The following is an 18,046-nucleotide window of genomic DNA, read 5'->3' on the forward strand; positions in this document are numbered from 1 at the left end:
TTGACTATGTTCAAAGAAGCTACACTGGAGCACCAGAAGAAGAAAATGGAGTGCTGCCATGGATGATGTACCTAGAGCACAGTGGTTAATGCTGCCACTACATCTTACCCAGGATAACCAAGTAATACTCCTGTGTTTTGTTGCCCTTTGTTCAATAAAAAAAAGAAAAAAAAAAAACATTACAAACTAACAAAACAAAACAGAGCAATGATTTGGCACTTCATTAAAACAGTTTAATATCACGAATGCTGGATGACAACTTGGAATGCAATGGATCATATATTAAAAATCTTAAATAGATTTGAAGAATACAATAACACTTTTAAAACCAACTCCGCTGCAACTTTTGTTTGCTTTTATATTCCGCTGCTTGGAACAGAATGATGGATGATTAGAATGTACCAGTCATTTGTGAAGAAACAATAAAACAATTTATTGCAGCCACTCCTTCATGTCACCACTGTGCGATGGACTAGAAGCATCTACTATGTGAGAGGACGCCGCGCCCCATCATGCCAGGATACCGATAATATTCGGGTCTTTAGCCAGTTGGCTGTCTGGTGCTCGATGTGGCAAAGATTAGAACCACTGGTGGCTCGCTATAAAATACTGGCTCCAAATTCAGTAACAGATAAAAGATCCGCGGATCACAGTACAGTCAGATGAGCTAACGAGTCCATTTCTACCAAGTCCAAAGGGTTGTAGCGTACAAACAAGTGCAAATACATTCGCTCTAGACAGTCACAGTTTGGCAATATTTGGCAAGCAATATGCTTGGATATCAGGATTCCTTCAATATCAGAATTTTCTATTTTCTTCGGTTTGTCTTGACGATGAGAAGTTCAACTCCTGAAAATAAAAAGAAAGTAATATAGTAAACGAAGTGTACAAACACTAGCAGCTGTACATCCAATTGCTTTCATGTTGCGGTAATAGTTTTCCTCTATACAAATACAAACAAACGGAGGGCACCGCTGAACTGCAATAGGAAAAAAGGGGGGGGGTTCTCCAAAGGCAATTCAAATTAGACAGTGTCATGAAACGAGAAAAGCAACTAGCCCATCTAAAGGGAACACCACAAATATGAATATTTGTATTGAACATGAATTAGTAATTTTATTTGTCAAAAAAGGCACAAACATGGAACACAGAATCCATAAAAACAATTAAAAAATGCAAAACTGCAATCTGGCAGATTGGTGCTTGCATTTGGAAGGTTTTGCTGTGAAGGAAACATGCGGTCAAAGGAGCTCTCCATGCAGGTGAAACAAGCCATCCTTAAGCTGCAAAAACAGAAAAAACCCATCCAAGAAATTGCTACAATATTAGGAGTGGCAAAATCTACAGTTTGGTACATCCTGAGAAAGAAAGAAAAAGCACTGGTGAACTCATCAATGCAAAAAGACCTGGGCACCCACGGAAGACAACAGTGGTGGATGATCGCAGAATAGTCTCCATGGTGAAGAGAAACCCCTTCACAACAGCCAACCAAGTGAACAACACTCTCCAGGAGGTAGGCGTATCAATATCCAAAACTACCATAAAGAGAAGAATGCATGAAAGTAAATACAGAGGGTTCACTGCACAGTGCAAGACACTCATAAGCATCAAGAATCAAAAGGCTAGACTGGACTTTGCTAAAAAACATCTAAAAAAGCCAGCACAGTTCTGGAAGAACATTCTTTGGACAGATGAAACCTAGATCAACCTCTACCAGAATGATGGAAAGAGAAAAGTATGGCGAAGGCGTGGTACAGCTTATGATCCAAAGCATACCACATCATCTGTAAAACACGGTGGAGGCAGTGTGATGGCTTGGGCATGCATGGCTGCCAGTGGCACTGGGTCACAAGTGTTTATTGATGATGTGACACAGGACAGAAGCAGCCAAATGAATTCTGAGGTATTCAGAGCCATACTGTGTGCTCAGATCCAGCCAAACTGATTGGTCGTCGTTTCATACTACAGATGGACAATGACCCAAAACAAAGCCAAAGCAACCCAGCGGTTTATTAAAGCAAAGAAGTGGAATTTTCTTGAATGGCCAAGTCAGTCACCTGATCTCAACCCAATTGAGCATGCATTTCACTTGTTAAAGACTAAATTTCAGACAGAAAGGCCCACAAACAAACAGCAACTGAAAACCACCGCAGTGAAGGCCTGGCAGAGCATCAAAAAGGAGGAAACACAGCGCCTGGTGATGTCCATGAGTTCAAGACTTCAGGCAGTCATTGCCAACAAAGGGTTTTCAACCAAGTACTAGAAATGAACATTTTATTTACAATTATTTAATCTGTCCAGTTACTTTTGGTCCCTTTATAAACAGGGTGGCACATGTTAAGGAGCTGAAACTCCTAAACCCTTCATCCAATTTTAATGTGGATACCCTCAAAGCTGAAAGTCTAAACTTCAACTGCATCTGAATTGTTTTGTTTAAAATTCATTGTGGTAATGTCTAGAGCCAAAATTAGAAAAATGTTGTCTCTGTCCAAATATATATGGACCTAACTGTATATTCCACTTTCAAGTACCCTGCTAGGGCATTATGGAGGAATGGAGAATGCAGACGACTCCCTCTCTAGAAGACTAAACACATCCATAAGTTACATGGCTAGTCCATAGGTTTCAATGGGCACCAGGTGGCACTGCAGCTAATTACGGGGACTCCCAGTTAGGCAGTGTGCACACACTGAGTATTTGGTCAGTATTTTACCTCAGGATTTGTAAGCCAAAACTAGGAGGGGAGCAATCAGAGGAAAAGTATAATAGAAACACGTCACCACTTCTGGATTTATCACCCGCTCTTGGTTTTATTTTACAAATATTGAGGTGAAAAAACTGACCAAATACTGAAAGTGTGACTGGAGCCTTACGGATATGGGTAATAAGTAGTGATGAGTGAGTATGCACGGATAAGGTGTTATTGAACAACCTCTGTGTTAATAGAGTATCTTCGGCGTGCCCGAATAATATATTATAGTCGCCGTGGCTGCATGTCTCGTGGCTGTTCGATAGCCGCAACACATGCAGGGATTGCCCATTAGGCAATAGCGGAATTTTCTCACAGACTGTTCTCAATAGTCAAGCTGTATTGCTGCTCATACAACTATTAAGAAAATCACTTATTAAATAAGTTCTACACAGAAATAACAAGTAGTCATGCAAAAATTAACCAAACGGAAAAGGGTTAAGAAATGGATTGTGCAAGACTCATGTGACAACACCTCCCTCCCGAACCTTCCGGTTAGTAGAATGCTAAGAGAGGAGATAGACAGCAGCATCAGAGTGAGGACCGCCCTGGGAGCATCTGAGGACGAAGACGGGTATCTATCATGCTATTCTTGACCTCAATGGGCATTACATTTAGGTCTACCTATTGACACTGCCTTATGACTGGACAGCATCATGAAAGTACACACCCACAGAGCTGAATGAAAAAACGCCCAGTTGATTAAAAAAAAATTAACATATTAGTTACCAGAAATTACAATTCCCTGTATCTCCACAATGGAGTGGAGGGGAAAAAAAAATAAATCAATTTTTAGTTACATTATTGCTAATATACGCAGAAATGTAGTTAGTTAGGCAAAAATAGTGTAAGGTCCCCTTTAAGGGATTGGCCAAAGTGGATATTCACTGTCCACACTTCAGTAAGGCTTCATGGCTTTTCAACAGAACAGAATACTGCTATTTTATCCTGTTTAACCCCTTCATGACCCAGCCTATTTTGACCTTAATGACCTGGCCATTTTTTGCAATTCTGACCAATGTCCCTTTATGAGGTAATAACTCAGGAACGCTTCAACGCATCCTAGCGATTCCGAGATTGTTTTTTCGTGACATATTGGGCTTCATGATAGTGGTAAATTTAGGTCGATAATTTTTGCGTTTATTTGTGAAAAAAATGGAAATTTGGTGAAAATTTTGAAAATTTTGCAATTTTCAAATTTTGAATTTTTATTCTGTTAAACCAGAGAGTTATGTGACACAAAATAGTTAATAAATAACATTTCCCACATGTCTACTTTACATCAGCACAATTTTGGAAACAACATTTTTTTTCGTTAGGAAGTTATAAGGGTTAAAAGTTGACCAGCAATTTCTCATTTTTACAACAAAATTTACAAGACCATTTTTTTTTTAAGGACCACCTCACATTTGAAGTCACTTTGAGGGGTCTATATAGCAGAAAATACCCAAAAGTGACACCATTCTAAAAACTGCACCCCTCAAGCTACTCAAAACTACATTCAAGAAGATTATTAACCCTTCAGGTGCTTCACAGGAACTAAAGCAACGTGGAAAGAAAAAATGGACATTTTAATTTTTCCAACCAAAATTTTCTTTTAGCATCAGTTTTTTCATTTTCACATGGGTAACAGGATAAAATGTATCCTAAAATTTGTTGGGCAATTTCTCCTGAGTACACTGATACCTCATATGTGGTCATAAACCACTATTTGGGTGCACGGCAGGGCTCAGAAGGCAAGGAGTGCCATTTTACTTTTTGAATGTAAAATATGCTTTAATATTTAGCGGTTGCCATGTCTTGTTTTAAGAGTACCTGTGTGCCTAAACATTGGAGATCCCCCACAAGTGACCCCATTTTGGAAACTAGACCCTCCAAGGAACTTATCTAGATGCATAGTATGCACTTTGAACCCCCAGGTGCTTCACAAATTGATCTGTAAAAAAAAAAAAAGTACTTTTTTTTTTCCTCACAAAAATTTTATTTAGCCTCAGTTTTTTCATTTTCACATGGGCAACAGGATAAAATGGATCCTAAAATTTGTTGGGCAATTTCTCCTGAGTACATCAATATCTCGTATGTGGTCATAAACCACTGTTTGCGTGCACCGCAGGGCCCGGAAGGGAAGGAGCGCCATGTGACTTTTTCATTGGAAAATTAGCTCCAATCGTTAGCGGACACCATGTCGCATTTTCAGAGCCCCTGTGTGCCTAAACAGTAGAAACCCACACAAGTGACCCCATTTTGGAAACTAGAACCCCCAAGGAGCTTATCTAGATGTGTAGTGAGCACTCTGAATCCCCAAGTGCTTCATAGAAGTTTATAAATGCAGAGCCATGAAAATAAAAAAATATTTTTTTTTCCTCAAAAATGATTTTTTAGCCCGCTATTTTTTATTTTCCCAAGGGTAACAGGATAAATTGGACCCCAAAAGTTGTTGTCCAGTTTGTCCTGAGTACACTGGTACCCCATATGTGACTGGTACCCCATATGTGGGGGGGAACCACTGTTTGAGCGCACGGCATGGCTCAGAAGGGAAGGAGCGTCATTTGACTTTTTGAATGGAAAATTAGCTCCAATCGTTAGCGGACACCATGTTGTGTTTGCAGAGCCCCTGTGTGCGTAAACTTTGGAGCTCCCCCACAAATGACCCCATTTTGGAAACTAGACCCCCTAAGGAACTTATCTAGATGCATAGTGAGCACTTTGAACCCCCAGGTGCTACACAGAAGTTTATAACGCAGAGCCGTTAAAATAAAAATATTTTTTTTCCCCTCAAAATAAATTTTTAGCCTGCTATTTTTTATTTTCACAAAGGTAACAGGATAAATTGGACCCCAAAAGTTGTTGTCCAGCTTGTCCTGAGTACGCTGGTACCACATATGTGGGGGGGACCACTGTTTGGGCACACGTTGGGGACCAGAAGGGAAGTAGTGACGTTTTGAAATGCCGACTTGATGGAATGGTCTGTGGGCGTCATGTTACGTTTGCAGAGCCCCTGATGTACCTAAACAGTGCAAACCCCCCACAAATGACCCCATTTTGGAAACTAGATCACCCAAGGAACTAATATAGATGTGTGGTGAGCACTTTGAACCCTCAAGTGCTTCACAGAAGTTTATAACGCAGAGCCGTGAAAATAAAAAAATATTTTTTTTTCCTCAAAAAATGATTTTTAGTCCACTATTTCTTATTTTCACAAGGGTAACAGGATAAATTGGACCCCAAAAGTTGTTGTCCAGTGTGTCCTGAGTACTCTGGTACCCCATAAGTGGGGGGGACCACTGTTTGGGCACACGTTGGGGCTCGGAAGGGAAGTAGTGACGCTTTGAAATGAAGACTTGATGGAATGGTGTGTGGGCGTCATGTTACGTTTGCAGAGCCCCTGATGTACCTAAACAGTGCAAACCCCCAACAAATGACCCCATTTTGGAAACTATATCACCTAAGCAACTAATCTAGATGTGAGGTCAGCACTTTGAACCCCCAAGTGCTTCACAGAAGTTTATAACGCAGAGCTGTGAAAATAAAAAAATATTTTTTTTTCCTCAAAAAGTGATTTTTAGCCCACTATTTTTTATTTTCACAAGGGTAACAGGATAAATTGGACCCCAAAAGTTGTTGTCCAGTTTGTCCTGAGTACGCTGGTACCCCATATATGGGGGGGGACCACTGTTCGGGGACACGTTGGGGCTCGGAATGGAAGTAGTGACGTTTTGAAATGCCGACTTGATGGAATGGTCTGTGGGCGTCATGTTACGTTTGCAGCGCCTCTGATGTACCTAAACAGTGGAAACCCCCCACAAGTGACCCCATTTTGGAAACTAGACCCCCCAAGGAACTTATCTAGATGTGTGGTGAGCACATTGAACCCCCAAGTGCTTCACAGAAGTTTATAACGCAGAACCGTGAAAATAAAAAATCTTTTTTTTCCACAAAAATAATTATTTTATCCCCCATTTTTTTATTTTCCCAAGGGTAACAGGAGAAATTAGACCCCCAAAGTTGTTGTGCAATTTTTCCTGAGTACCCTGATACCCCATAAGTGGGGGTACACCACTGTTTGGGCACACGTCGGGGCTCGAAATGGAGGGAGCACCGTTTGACTTTTTGAACGCAAAATTGGCTGAAATAAATGGTGGCTCCATGTCGCATTTGGAGACCCCCTGACATGCCTAAACAGTGGAAACCCCTCAATTCTATCTCCAACCCTAACCCCAACACACCCCTAACCCTAATCCCAACCCTAATAATAACCCTAATCCCAACCCTAATAATAACCCTAACCACAACCCTAATCCCAACACACCCCTAACGAAATCCCAACTCTAACCCTAACCGTAATCCCATCCCCAACCCAACCCTAACCCTTAGTCCAACCCTAACCCTTAGTCCAACCCTAACCCTTAGTCCAACCCTAACCCTTAGTCCAACCCTAACCCTTAGTCCAACCCTAACCCTTAGTCCAACCCTAACCCTTAGTCCAACCCTAACCCTTAGTCCAACCCTAACCCTTAGTCCAACCCTAACCCTTAGTCCAACCCTAACCCTTAGTCCAACCCTAACCCTTAGTCCAACCCTAACCCTTAGTCCAACCCTAACCCTTAGTCCAACCCTAACCCTTAGTCCAACCCTAACCCTTAGTCCAACCCTAACCCTTAGTCCAACCCTAACCCTTAGTCCAACCCTAACCCTTAGTCCAACCCTAACCCTTAGTCCAACCCTAACCCTTAGTCCAACCCTAACCCTTAGTCCAACCCTAACCCTTAGTCCAACCCTAACCCTTAGTCCAACCCTAGCCCTAACCCTAACCCTAGCCCTGGACCTAACCCTAATGGAAAAAAAAAAAAAAATTATTATTTGTCCCTACCTATGGGGGTGATAAGGGGGGCGGTGATTTACTTTTTTTTTATTTTGATCACTATGAAAGTTTATCATAGTGATCAAAATAAATAAAATGAATCTGCAGCGTTGCAGATTCGATTCGGCGCACTGCGCATGCGCCCGCCATCTTGCAAGATGGCGGCGCCCATGACACTGGACGCCGGGACACCGGGACGGATAGCGGGAGGTCGGAGGCACAAAGGAGGGTGAGAGGGGGTGATTGGAGGGGTGATCGGAGGGCTGGGGGGGCGGAGGGGCAGATTATGACGGCGGCTGCCGATCGGTGCCGTCAGACGGTGGCGGCAGCCGATCGGTGCCGTCAGTCGGTTTGGGGGGGGGGGGGGGTCGGGTCCCGGTGTCCAGCCATGTCCGATGCTATTTCAGCATCGGCCATGGCTGGATTGTAATATTTCACCAATTTTCATTGGTGAAATATTACAATCGCTCTGATTGGCAGTTTCACTTTTAACAGCCAATCAGAGCGATCGTAGGCACGTGGGGGCTAAGCCACACCCCCACGTGTTAACTCTGAAGGGTCCTTTGTGTGCGGGTCGGGTGACCATTCAGTGACCCCGGTCACCCGACCCGCAGGGGGGCTATTTATAGCATGACGCCTACGTAGGCGTCATAGGTCGTTTGGGCACTGCTTTTCATGACGCCTACGTAGGCATCATAGGTCGTGAAGGGGTTAAAAATATACCCATTGTAAGCCAATGGGATAATACAATCAAAGGACCCCCGTTGGAAGCCATGACATCAGTGGAAACGGAATACCAGCCAGTAGATGCTATAACTTAACTCCCAACTATCAGTCATTATATCCTGAAAAGGCCATATTTGGTCCGGTATAACCCAGATATACCCGGCGTGAATAATACATAAGCGTGTACCGGCACTGCTGCTGTCATCACCAGTGCGAGGAGTTATTCTGATGAATCTGGAAAAAAAAAGAAAGAAAAAGAAATTAGTCAGAAACTATAGAGGTGGTACTTCACTGTTTTATCATGTGTTATCAACAGCAGAAGTGAAATACTGGTGAAAGATGTGTGTGTCCATAAAACATGTTTACTTGGCTGCATAAATATCAATCCCCTAATTTCTATTGACTCTCTCACAGACAGGAAAATTTAATGTCATGACAACAAGAATCTTTGCTTTTAATCATCATTTCAATAAAACTCTGCATTATCCATGCAGCAGAATAAGTAACAGTGGGAGTAAATCCGCTGATCACTGAAGCACATGTCCAGTAGTAAACCTCTCTAACGTTGGAGGCCAATGTGAACCTACACTTCAATTCCATGTTAAGAATTATTAGGCTGCGTTCACACGTTGCGTTTTTTTCACGGCGATTTTCCGCTGCAAAACCGCTAAGAAAATGCATCCCATGCAATCCTATGGGATTCCGCATTGCTGTGCTTAATGCTGCGGATTTTACCGCTGTGGAATCGCATCGCAGTAAAATCCGCAGCATGCTCATTCTTTTTGCGGAATCGCGGCGAATGCATTGATCCGCTTACTTTCCGCATGTGGCTATGCCCACCTTGAGCAAAGTAAGCGGATCATGTGCAGATGGTATCCAGGGCCTGGAGGAGACTATCCTCCATGCCCTGGGTACAATAATCCTGTAAAAAAATAGAATAAAAATAAAAAAATAGTGATATACTCACCATCCGGCGGCCCCCAAAATCCTTCCCGCATCTCACCACGCTCCCGGCATCTTCCGCTCCCAGTAATGCTTTGCGCAAATGACTGCGCTCTTGTGACGTCATCTCAGGTCCTTCGGGCAAAGGATTACTGGGACCAGAAGATGCCGGGAGCGCCGCAGAGCAGATCGGGGGCCGTCAGAAGGTGAGAATAACAATATTTTTTATTTTTTTTATTACTTTAACATCCTACCTATCACATTCCAAGCGAATTCACATGCGTTTTACCCGCGGCGGAAGTGCAGAAATGTGGAAATCTCTGCATTTCTGCAACGTGAGTACATAGCCTTAATGTTCTGACTGGTTGTGTTCATCAAACACAGTATTCTCCTGTTATTTGGAAATGATCAAAACTTAAAAAAAAAAAATCAAACAAACAATGCAGGGGCCTCTCTTACAGCCAAAACAGATCTCATGCTTTGCACTGAGGAGGGGCAAACACCTTGACCTGTGTCTGCAAAAGAAGTTTCTCATAAAAAATGCCTATAGTGCTTGACCAGAAAACATTGGGGGAGATTTATCAAATAAAATATGCCTGAATTACACCACAATTTTGCTAAATTTAAAAAAAAAAAAAACAAAAACAAAGAAAAACTTATGACCTGCTCCATAGTCATTATGCGTTTTTAGATGTTTTCTGGTTATAGCTTCACTGAAAAGGGTGTGGCTTAGCGTAAAGGAGGTGTGGCTTAATACAAGAACATTTTTGAAGAAATTTCTGGACTAAAGTAAGCGAAGAAGATATAGACATTCCTGCACTCTTCATATAAAACATTCACTTTAACTAAAATGAAAATAGACATGGCAGAGAGCATGCATGGCTGGCAGAGAGCATGCATGGCTGCCAACGCATTTCAAACAACCCCAGTTCTTACTCAAGCAATGAGTAAGAACCAGGGGGATTGAAAAGCGTTGCTTGCTCCCTGCCATGTCTATTTTGATAACTTTTCTTATAGATCAATAAAGAAGTTAATTTTTTTTAGATGAAATGCACTGGAATGTGTACTCGCAATTCCTACGTTTGCCGTTACCTGTCTGACCGGTTGGATACTTTGCACTCCTCCCAAGATAGTGAAGAGGCTGTATTGAACATTTGGACTCAGATCTTTTGAGGTTTTGCACCATCTCTAAGCTAATAATAGGTGATAGAAACTTAGACAAGATGCTCTAAACACCAGAATATTAAAACATTGGATGGACATAACGGGAGCCTAACTGGGATACTATTACTCCTAAATCCATAGAACTTGCTGAATAATATTAATTGCCGTCACTTAGAGTATATAGAGAAGTCTAACCTGGATAAACCCTTTCAGGCTGCTCGGCGTTTTAAAGTCACCTTTTAAGACCTGAAAAATAATATCAAGCATTGGGATAATTGTCAATAACACTTGCGAATGTACAAAATTAATGAGAATAAAAAGTTTATATTGTACAGTACGTAAAAACTTGCTGTGTAAGCTGAGAAATGCATTTCTATAGGAAGCCACACTTGTCACTAGTTACAGTACTTGAGTAAGGCCTGGGAAAGAACTGTCTCCTGCAAAACCATGCTGCCATTAAAAATCGCACAGTTGAGCGGGTGAAACATTGGGTTTCCTGCAAAACTATGTGATTGCTTGGTAAACAAATACACAAGGCCACTCCGTTTTGTCTTACCCTCAATTCTTCAATCAGAAAAGTTACTTTGATGACTGTCAGAGTGGATTTTACAGGAGTGTACGTGTGTTTATATCACAGATATACTCACTCTGTGGGTGTTGTTGACCACTAGGGCATCTGGACTACCATATTTCGGCGGGTTTGCAAAAGGATCATACCCTAGACGCGCAAGCATTGGAGCCACACGAGGCATGTCCTCTACTATATCTGCTGGAAGCTTTCCAACCCACTTTGTCAAGGCCTCAAGATTCACAGGTTTCATTACTTGATCTGTTGACTTTTCAGTCCTGACAATAAAAATAAAAATTAAAGTCAAGGCAAAGAGACATGCTGAGAAAATTAAACACCCGGCAAATCCTTAAAAGGATAATGAGATGATGACCCATTTCCGATTGAGCAGGAATAATGACCAGAACAAACCACATTCTAGGTATTTACAAAGAATTCAGGTCATCGGTCCCCCTCGAGTCCGTAATCGACATCTAGATACTTGGGAGTGTAATGACCATCAACATTTGCAATAGGCTTACTTTCTTGATGGCCCTCTGGCCTGGGAAGTTCAGTAAATGTGGCTGAAGAATTCTATGGGCAACATTTCCAGCCTCAGTTTATTCATATTGATAACAGATCGCCAGTGTGAAAGCCTCATATTTACCAAGTAAACCATCTCCAGAAAGATTGATCCAGAACATTCTTCACGTTCCTCTGATTGGACCCGGATAGAGATACATATACCCAAAAACCTATCTGTATATGAGCTGTCATATGGCCATGTGAATAAAGCCTTAAAAATGGGTATTCTGGAAAGAAGTCATCAGAACGGAGTAGCAGTGTGCATGTGTGACATCCCATCCATTCATTTCCTAAGGAACAGCTACAGAAAGCAGAGTGCATTGCTCAGGCAGTCCCACGGACAGAAAATAATTAAGCAGAGGTAATGCTTATAATGGGGATAAAAGGTGCTCTGTTCTGGCTTGTGTAAGGCCATGTGAACTTTGGTTGTCATGCATGCTGTTCACTTCTAAAAGAAGGCCACATCAATTAACATGCTGCAAGGAACGGGAACCAGATGGCAGCCCCATGTCCCCAGCACACATGGTCGAGCATCAAACCAGTAATTGACATGGCATCTGCTTATATCTTTTGTACTTCACCTGTATTTAGGTATCTGACCACTGTAAATGTGTAACAATCGTGTATATAGTGTATTGTCTAGTGTGCCCTTAAGGCAATTATATAATTTAACCTTGGGCTGCTCTTTTATCTCAATCCACACGTCTGTGTTCTTGGCTTTAACTTCACATGCTATCTGGGCTGGTTTCTGGCCCGATATAATCCAGTTAATGAACAGGGCTTATATCTAAGCAGTCCCACCGGGTTGGCAGTGCTCTGTTTTACTGGTACCAGTGAAAGGGGCCTCTCAGCCTGTCAGGGTTGTGAGCAAGTGTGGTGTCATATCAGCGGCTGCGTGGGCCACCTTCTCTCATTCACCGTGTGGACAGGGGGTGTCTGCGTAAACTATGCTAAGCTGACCTTACGTGTCCCCAGGTAGTGCGGAACGTCACGTTGGTGCAAATGCAGCAATCGTACCACATGATCCCTCTGATGTAATTGTGACAACAGGCGGGGAGACGAGGTTGAGAGCGTGTGGGTTCTTCACATGTGGGTGCAGTGATGGGATCTGCGTGATCTCTCTAGTTCCATCTTTCACAGAAACGTTTTGCTATGGGTCCATCAACCCTGCTCATGTATTATAAGGAATCAGTCATATTATGCTGCTCAATATATGAGAAGCACATAAAAGGGACAGAACAATGGTCCTATTAGCCCAAATGGCACAGAAATGTTGTGCCCTTTAGCTACTAGAGGTGAGGGGAGCTCATAACCATGTAGTTCTCTGTACTCTTTCATCGGCTAAGAATTCAATGATAAAATAAACCAGCAGAATATCCTAGTCTGGATACAACTGTAGCAAACCCACGGCTACGAGAATTAATGGCTCTGTACACTTGATCTGCCTGTAGATGTAAACATACCATGACACCATGCAGCGGTCTTGACAGAAAAATATAGCGCTTAAGATAAATTTACATATATCCAATTCCAATTTTAATTTTCTGCTGTGATTATTAAATTAATTTGCAACATTTGCGAGAGAATAACCTAGAAAAAGAAGCTTCAATATTTCTGGGGCATGTTTCAGTAGATGAAAGAATTATTAAATGGTGGGCTTGATCAGAAAAGCCTACAATATCCTCAGGTGCACAATCACCACAATGACCACTAGGTGTCAGCAATAACCACATTTGCACATGAGTAAGAGCACAACGCTTTTCAGCTTTGCTGTTAAAAGTAGAAAATAAATTAAAAAATAAAGTTCTAACTGGACACTAGCAGATGCGTCACATTTGCAATGGCAGCACTCACTTAGAGAGGGATACTCCTCCTGGTTTTCCAATCAGTTCCTCGTGATGAAGCACTGCATCATTCCATGGGATACCCAGAAACTCTATAATGGCGTGCATGGTTTGCTTCGGATGCAGAACGAGCTGCTCATAGTACACTGGCAGGCACTTGTCCTCTCCGATCTCCAGGCACTGCGCATACATGATCTCTATCGCCTTGTTCCATTTGGTCAGGCAGTCTCTGTAGCTGTTGAGATCGAAGCCGGCAATCGTTATCTTCCTGGTGATCATGGAATGTACAGACGCACGCCCGTCCCGAATCATTAGCAGAAACTTGGAATTTGGGAACAGTTTGGAGAGATAAACTGATGATTTCAGAGTAAATGGATCCTTATTACACAGCAGTTTAGCAGGTTCTCCATGTTTGGCAATGATCTCTAGTATAAAGGCCTGAACGGCGGCATCCATGACCCCGTCTGTTACACCGGCCTCATCAAGACGCAGCTTTTCACTGCCAGATTTTGACCAAGCTTGGCGCATTGCTAAAATCCGAGGTATAATTCTTGTCTCTTCTCCACAGCGGACGTCTGGATGAGCGTCCAGCATGGCTCTCATTAACGTAGTACCGCTCCTCGGCACTCCTCCAATAAATATAAGTGGCATGTCTTTACTGTATCTGTACTCTATGTTGTTGGCGTCCATCATTACAAGTTCTTCACTTTCTGGCTTCATGATGCCCCGATTTTTACTACCATATCCTTCATCTAAAATCTGCTGGCATTCCAACATTTGTTGTCCAAGATGCACTGCCAAGGCGACCAAGGCAATGAAGCCAAACACCAGCAGCACCTTCCTCACCGTGAAGCGCATTCTTACTGGTCACCATGCGGAATCAAGCTCTGCAGCGGGTAAACTAAAATGGTAATGCTTCCATAGGGGCCCTGGAGAGGAGAAAAATATAAAGCAGAACATGGTAAATCCGTTCTAAATGCAGCACTCGCTCCGGATAGGTTATTTACCTTTGAATGCAGTACCATACAGTGCCACAAGGTGGCAGTGTTTTGCTCCAATTTACAATTGCTTAAATAATACGTCTTTACGAATCAGCTATTCCTGACCCGCATGCCCTAGGATTGTGTATACATCAAAAGATCGAATAGACGACTTTCTATACACAAAGTGGCACAGTTCTTAATATAATATATTTAGTGGCTTCACTAAAAAGGAGTGTAATCAATTCAGCATCATGGCTCAGTGGTTAGCAGTGTTTATTTTCAGTGCTAGGGACCTGGATTCAAATCCCACCAAGGACAACATCTGCAAGGAGTTTGTATATTCTCCTCATATTTGCATGGGTTTCCCTCCGGTCCACTCTGACATGTTAGAGACATACCGACAGGGAATTTAGATTGTGAGCCCCAATGATGACACAGAGGATGAGGTCTGTAAAGCGCTGCAGAATATGATGGCGCTAGACAAGTAAGCATAATAAATAAGACTGGTCAGTCCTGTATTGTACCATGCAGTTTCACTTATTCACAGATCTTACAGCCAAGCATTTCACATTCCGGCTCATCTGCAGCACGCTCTAAAAATTACCGTACTTGAAATTTTAAAGGGATTGTCCGATACGTAAAATGCCCTCTATAAATAGTTATCGTTAAGCCCTAACCACTATTGTAATTAGCTTTATTATAAAATTCCCTGCATTCCTCTTACTGTTAATCCATGTATTCATTTTTTTTTTTACTTTCTGCAATGTTTCATTTGACAGGAGTCTCAAACTGCAGTGTAGTGGTCATTTCCCTGGAGCGTCCATCACCCTCAACCCTCCCCAAAACGGGACGGCACTGTGGTCACTTATCACAGCTTTCACTGCCGTCCCCTGATAACGTCTAGTTTCAGAGGGGTGATGGAGAAGTGACTGCAGCTTAAGTGGCCACCACCACACCCGTAGCTTCAGTGGTTGCTGCCACACTTCTGTGCCCGCCCCCTGCAACTTCGGTCACTGCAGCCACAGTCCCTGCTCCTGACACCGCCACCTCTTTCAATGAGATGTCATCAAGGGGCAATGATGAAAGCAGAATGAGTGACTACCCTCAAATGAATCGTCATCAAAGGGCACTCACCCTGCCAAGATGACAGCTCATTCAGGGAGAAGCAGTGGCGGTATCACAAGCAGGGACAGTGGTGATGACCGAAAAGATGTGGGCAGCGGCAAGAGAAGCTGCACTCACTTCTGCATCACCCCCTGAAACAGGTCATCATAGAACAGCGAGGACGGATGACATCCTGTTACAGGAGGGAGGGAAAGGGTGGGTGATCATATTTCAGGGAAGTGACTCCAGGGCCGTTTTCCGGTGCTGACATGTTTTGGACTCCCCTCAAAGAAAAAGAAACTAATCTAGGGATTAGCAGGATCGGTAGAATAGTAGGGATTTTTATAATAAAGCAAATTACAAAAGTGGGTAGAGCTTTAAGATTGATATTTATAAAAGGGAATTATAGGTATCAGACAATCACTTTAAAAAGTGAGTTGCAGGGATTTCCACCTTCACTTACATCTCAGAAGCAAATTCTCATTCTGCAAAACCTCCGTGTACAAGGCGTGTTTGTATAAGAATTCCATTAATTTCATTATGGGTTCAGGTAAAGAAAGGGTTTAAAAAATTAAAGGGAATCTGTCAGTAGGATCAACCCTCCTAAGCCATCTACATTGGCAAGTAGGTCATTGGAAGCGGAATTATGTGATACCTAGGTATAGATGATCAGATGTCTTATTCCAGAGAAATCTGTGTTTTACTTCATATGTAAATGACCTATTATGATCACTGGGATGGACAAAGATCTCCTCAAGAATCTGCCTCCAGACATGTAGATCAGGAGAGCAGACTGTCAGTCATTATATGTCTCATACTGGTAACACCCCCTTTTATTTAAAGCAAGCTACCAGCCAGTAGGCGGATTGTCTGGGAGATCTTTGCCCACAGATCTTAGTCAACTTACATATTAAGAAAAACGTGGATTTCTCTGGAACACCACATCAGATTGCAGATACCAAGGTATCATTATATTAAGCTTCTTATGACCTACATGCCCATAAAGACTGCTTAGGAGGGCTGAACCTATTGACAGATTCCCTTTAAAGTAAGGGGGAATCCATTCATTTCAAGTCAAGTGGAAATATACGGAGAAAGCGCTTCCCTCCCTACATGACATCCGTATGTACTAATCAGTAGTGCACAATGGTTACCATAAAGTTGATAGTACAGGAGTACACTTAGTTCTAGGATATTGTAGGCAGTGACTAATAAAGCTTTCTTATGTCTATGTACTGAACACTTGGGATAGTTTTTTCTTGCCAAGTTGCAATGTGTGTTTTATTGGATTTGTATTTTGGTGGTACATTTACAGCTGAAGGTGCACAATATGGCAAGAGAAAGCCATGGCTACAGTATAGACAGCAGAGGTGGCACGTGAAGAATGTTTCTGCAGTTGTTTCACAAAGGATAAGTGCGCCTTGCAGTCTGATATTTTACGCCCCTCTCTGCCATAGCAAATTTTTATTTTTGCTCTGTGTTTCCCTCCCCTTCTTCCAAGAGCCTTACATTTTTTAGTTTTTCATTGACATAACTATATATAAGAACGTTTTGTTTTTTTATGTGGGACAACTTGTAGTTCTATAAAGCACCAATCAGTTCACCATACAATGCAGAGAAAATGGAAAAAATGACAGCACAGTGAAATTGTGAAAACAAAGAAAAATGCACTTACGCCATTGTATTTTGTTGTGATAGCATTTATCAAGTGGTAAAAATTTTCAGGCAACTTGATTCTTCAGGTCAGTACAAATACTGTGATAAATGTGTAGAGTTTTTGCTTTTTTTACAAATTGAAAAGTCACAACTTTGTTATAAAAGAGAATAAAAGCTGTGTGACAGAATGTTTTTTTGCGTGGCACGCTGACCTTTTTATAGATACCCTTTTGGGACATAATAATGGTCAATTTTATATTTTTTTAGAGCAAGCTTTTACAAATGATGAGATATCAAATAATTTCATTTTTATATATTTTGTAAGCTTTTTTTATAGATTTTATTTTTTGTATTTAAAAACTACACAGGAGACCTAGGACAGCAGCCATGGTGGCCTTCAGCAGGCCATTAGCTGCCATGATAGCACATCAGAACACAGAAGTTTCCCCATTTAAATATAACAGTTGGCATCTGCCGAGCATGGTGCAGGCTCAGACTTAACACATGGCGTACTACTTGTGTTCTATGTCGGCAAACCGTAAAAGCAGCAACATTTTGCAGCAAAGGCTAGCACTGAAGAATAATGTGACAATTCGTTCTTTCCCTCCAAAATGGTTGCCTTACATTTCCCATGATGACTGACTTTTCAGACAAGGGACGTGAAGTCTCATTACACGGCACTTGCTCTGCTCGGAGTCCTCTCTCGGTGGATTATTGACCTGTGGCTCATGAATTACACTACAGAGTTCCGGTGTTAGGGCTCATACTCACTTGCGAGAAACTCTCACGATTTTCGTGGGAGCCTCTTGCATGAAAACCTGGCACTGCCACCGGCACTCAGACCGGTGCCTGCAGCTACATGTATGTCTATGCAGTCACACGCTC

General features: G+C 42.2%; 1 protein-coding gene across 3 annotated transcripts in view; it reads right to left on the reverse strand.

The window, feature by feature from the left end:
* Window positions 1-211: 211 nt before the first annotated feature.
* Window positions 212-18,046, reverse strand: part of TPST2 (tyrosylprotein sulfotransferase 2) — a 105,828-nt gene continuing 87,993 nt past the window's right edge. For all 3 annotated transcript variants that reach the window (XM_073582672.1, XM_073582671.1, XM_073582673.1), the window contains exons 3-7: window positions 13,429-14,347; window positions 11,090-11,288; window positions 10,638-10,688; window positions 8,524-8,570; window positions 212-849 (exon numbers count right to left, since the gene is read on the reverse strand). In XM_073582672.1, coding sequence (XP_073438773.1) covers window positions 8,541-8,570; window positions 10,638-10,688; window positions 11,090-11,288; window positions 13,429-14,276 — 1,128 coding nt within the window. In that variant the 5' untranslated portion in view covers window positions 14,277-14,347 and the 3' untranslated portion in view covers window positions 212-849; window positions 8,524-8,540. The remainder of the gene's footprint in view (window positions 850-8,523; window positions 8,571-10,637; window positions 10,689-11,089; window positions 11,289-13,428; window positions 14,348-18,046) is intronic.

The sequence above is a fragment of the Dendrobates tinctorius genome, unplaced genomic scaffold (genome assembly GCF_039654945.1).
Source record: "Dendrobates tinctorius isolate UK_male_01 unplaced genomic scaffold, ASM3965494v1 ptg000073l, whole genome shotgun sequence".
NCBI lineage: Eukaryota > Metazoa > Chordata > Amphibia > Anura > Dendrobatidae > Dendrobates > Dendrobates tinctorius.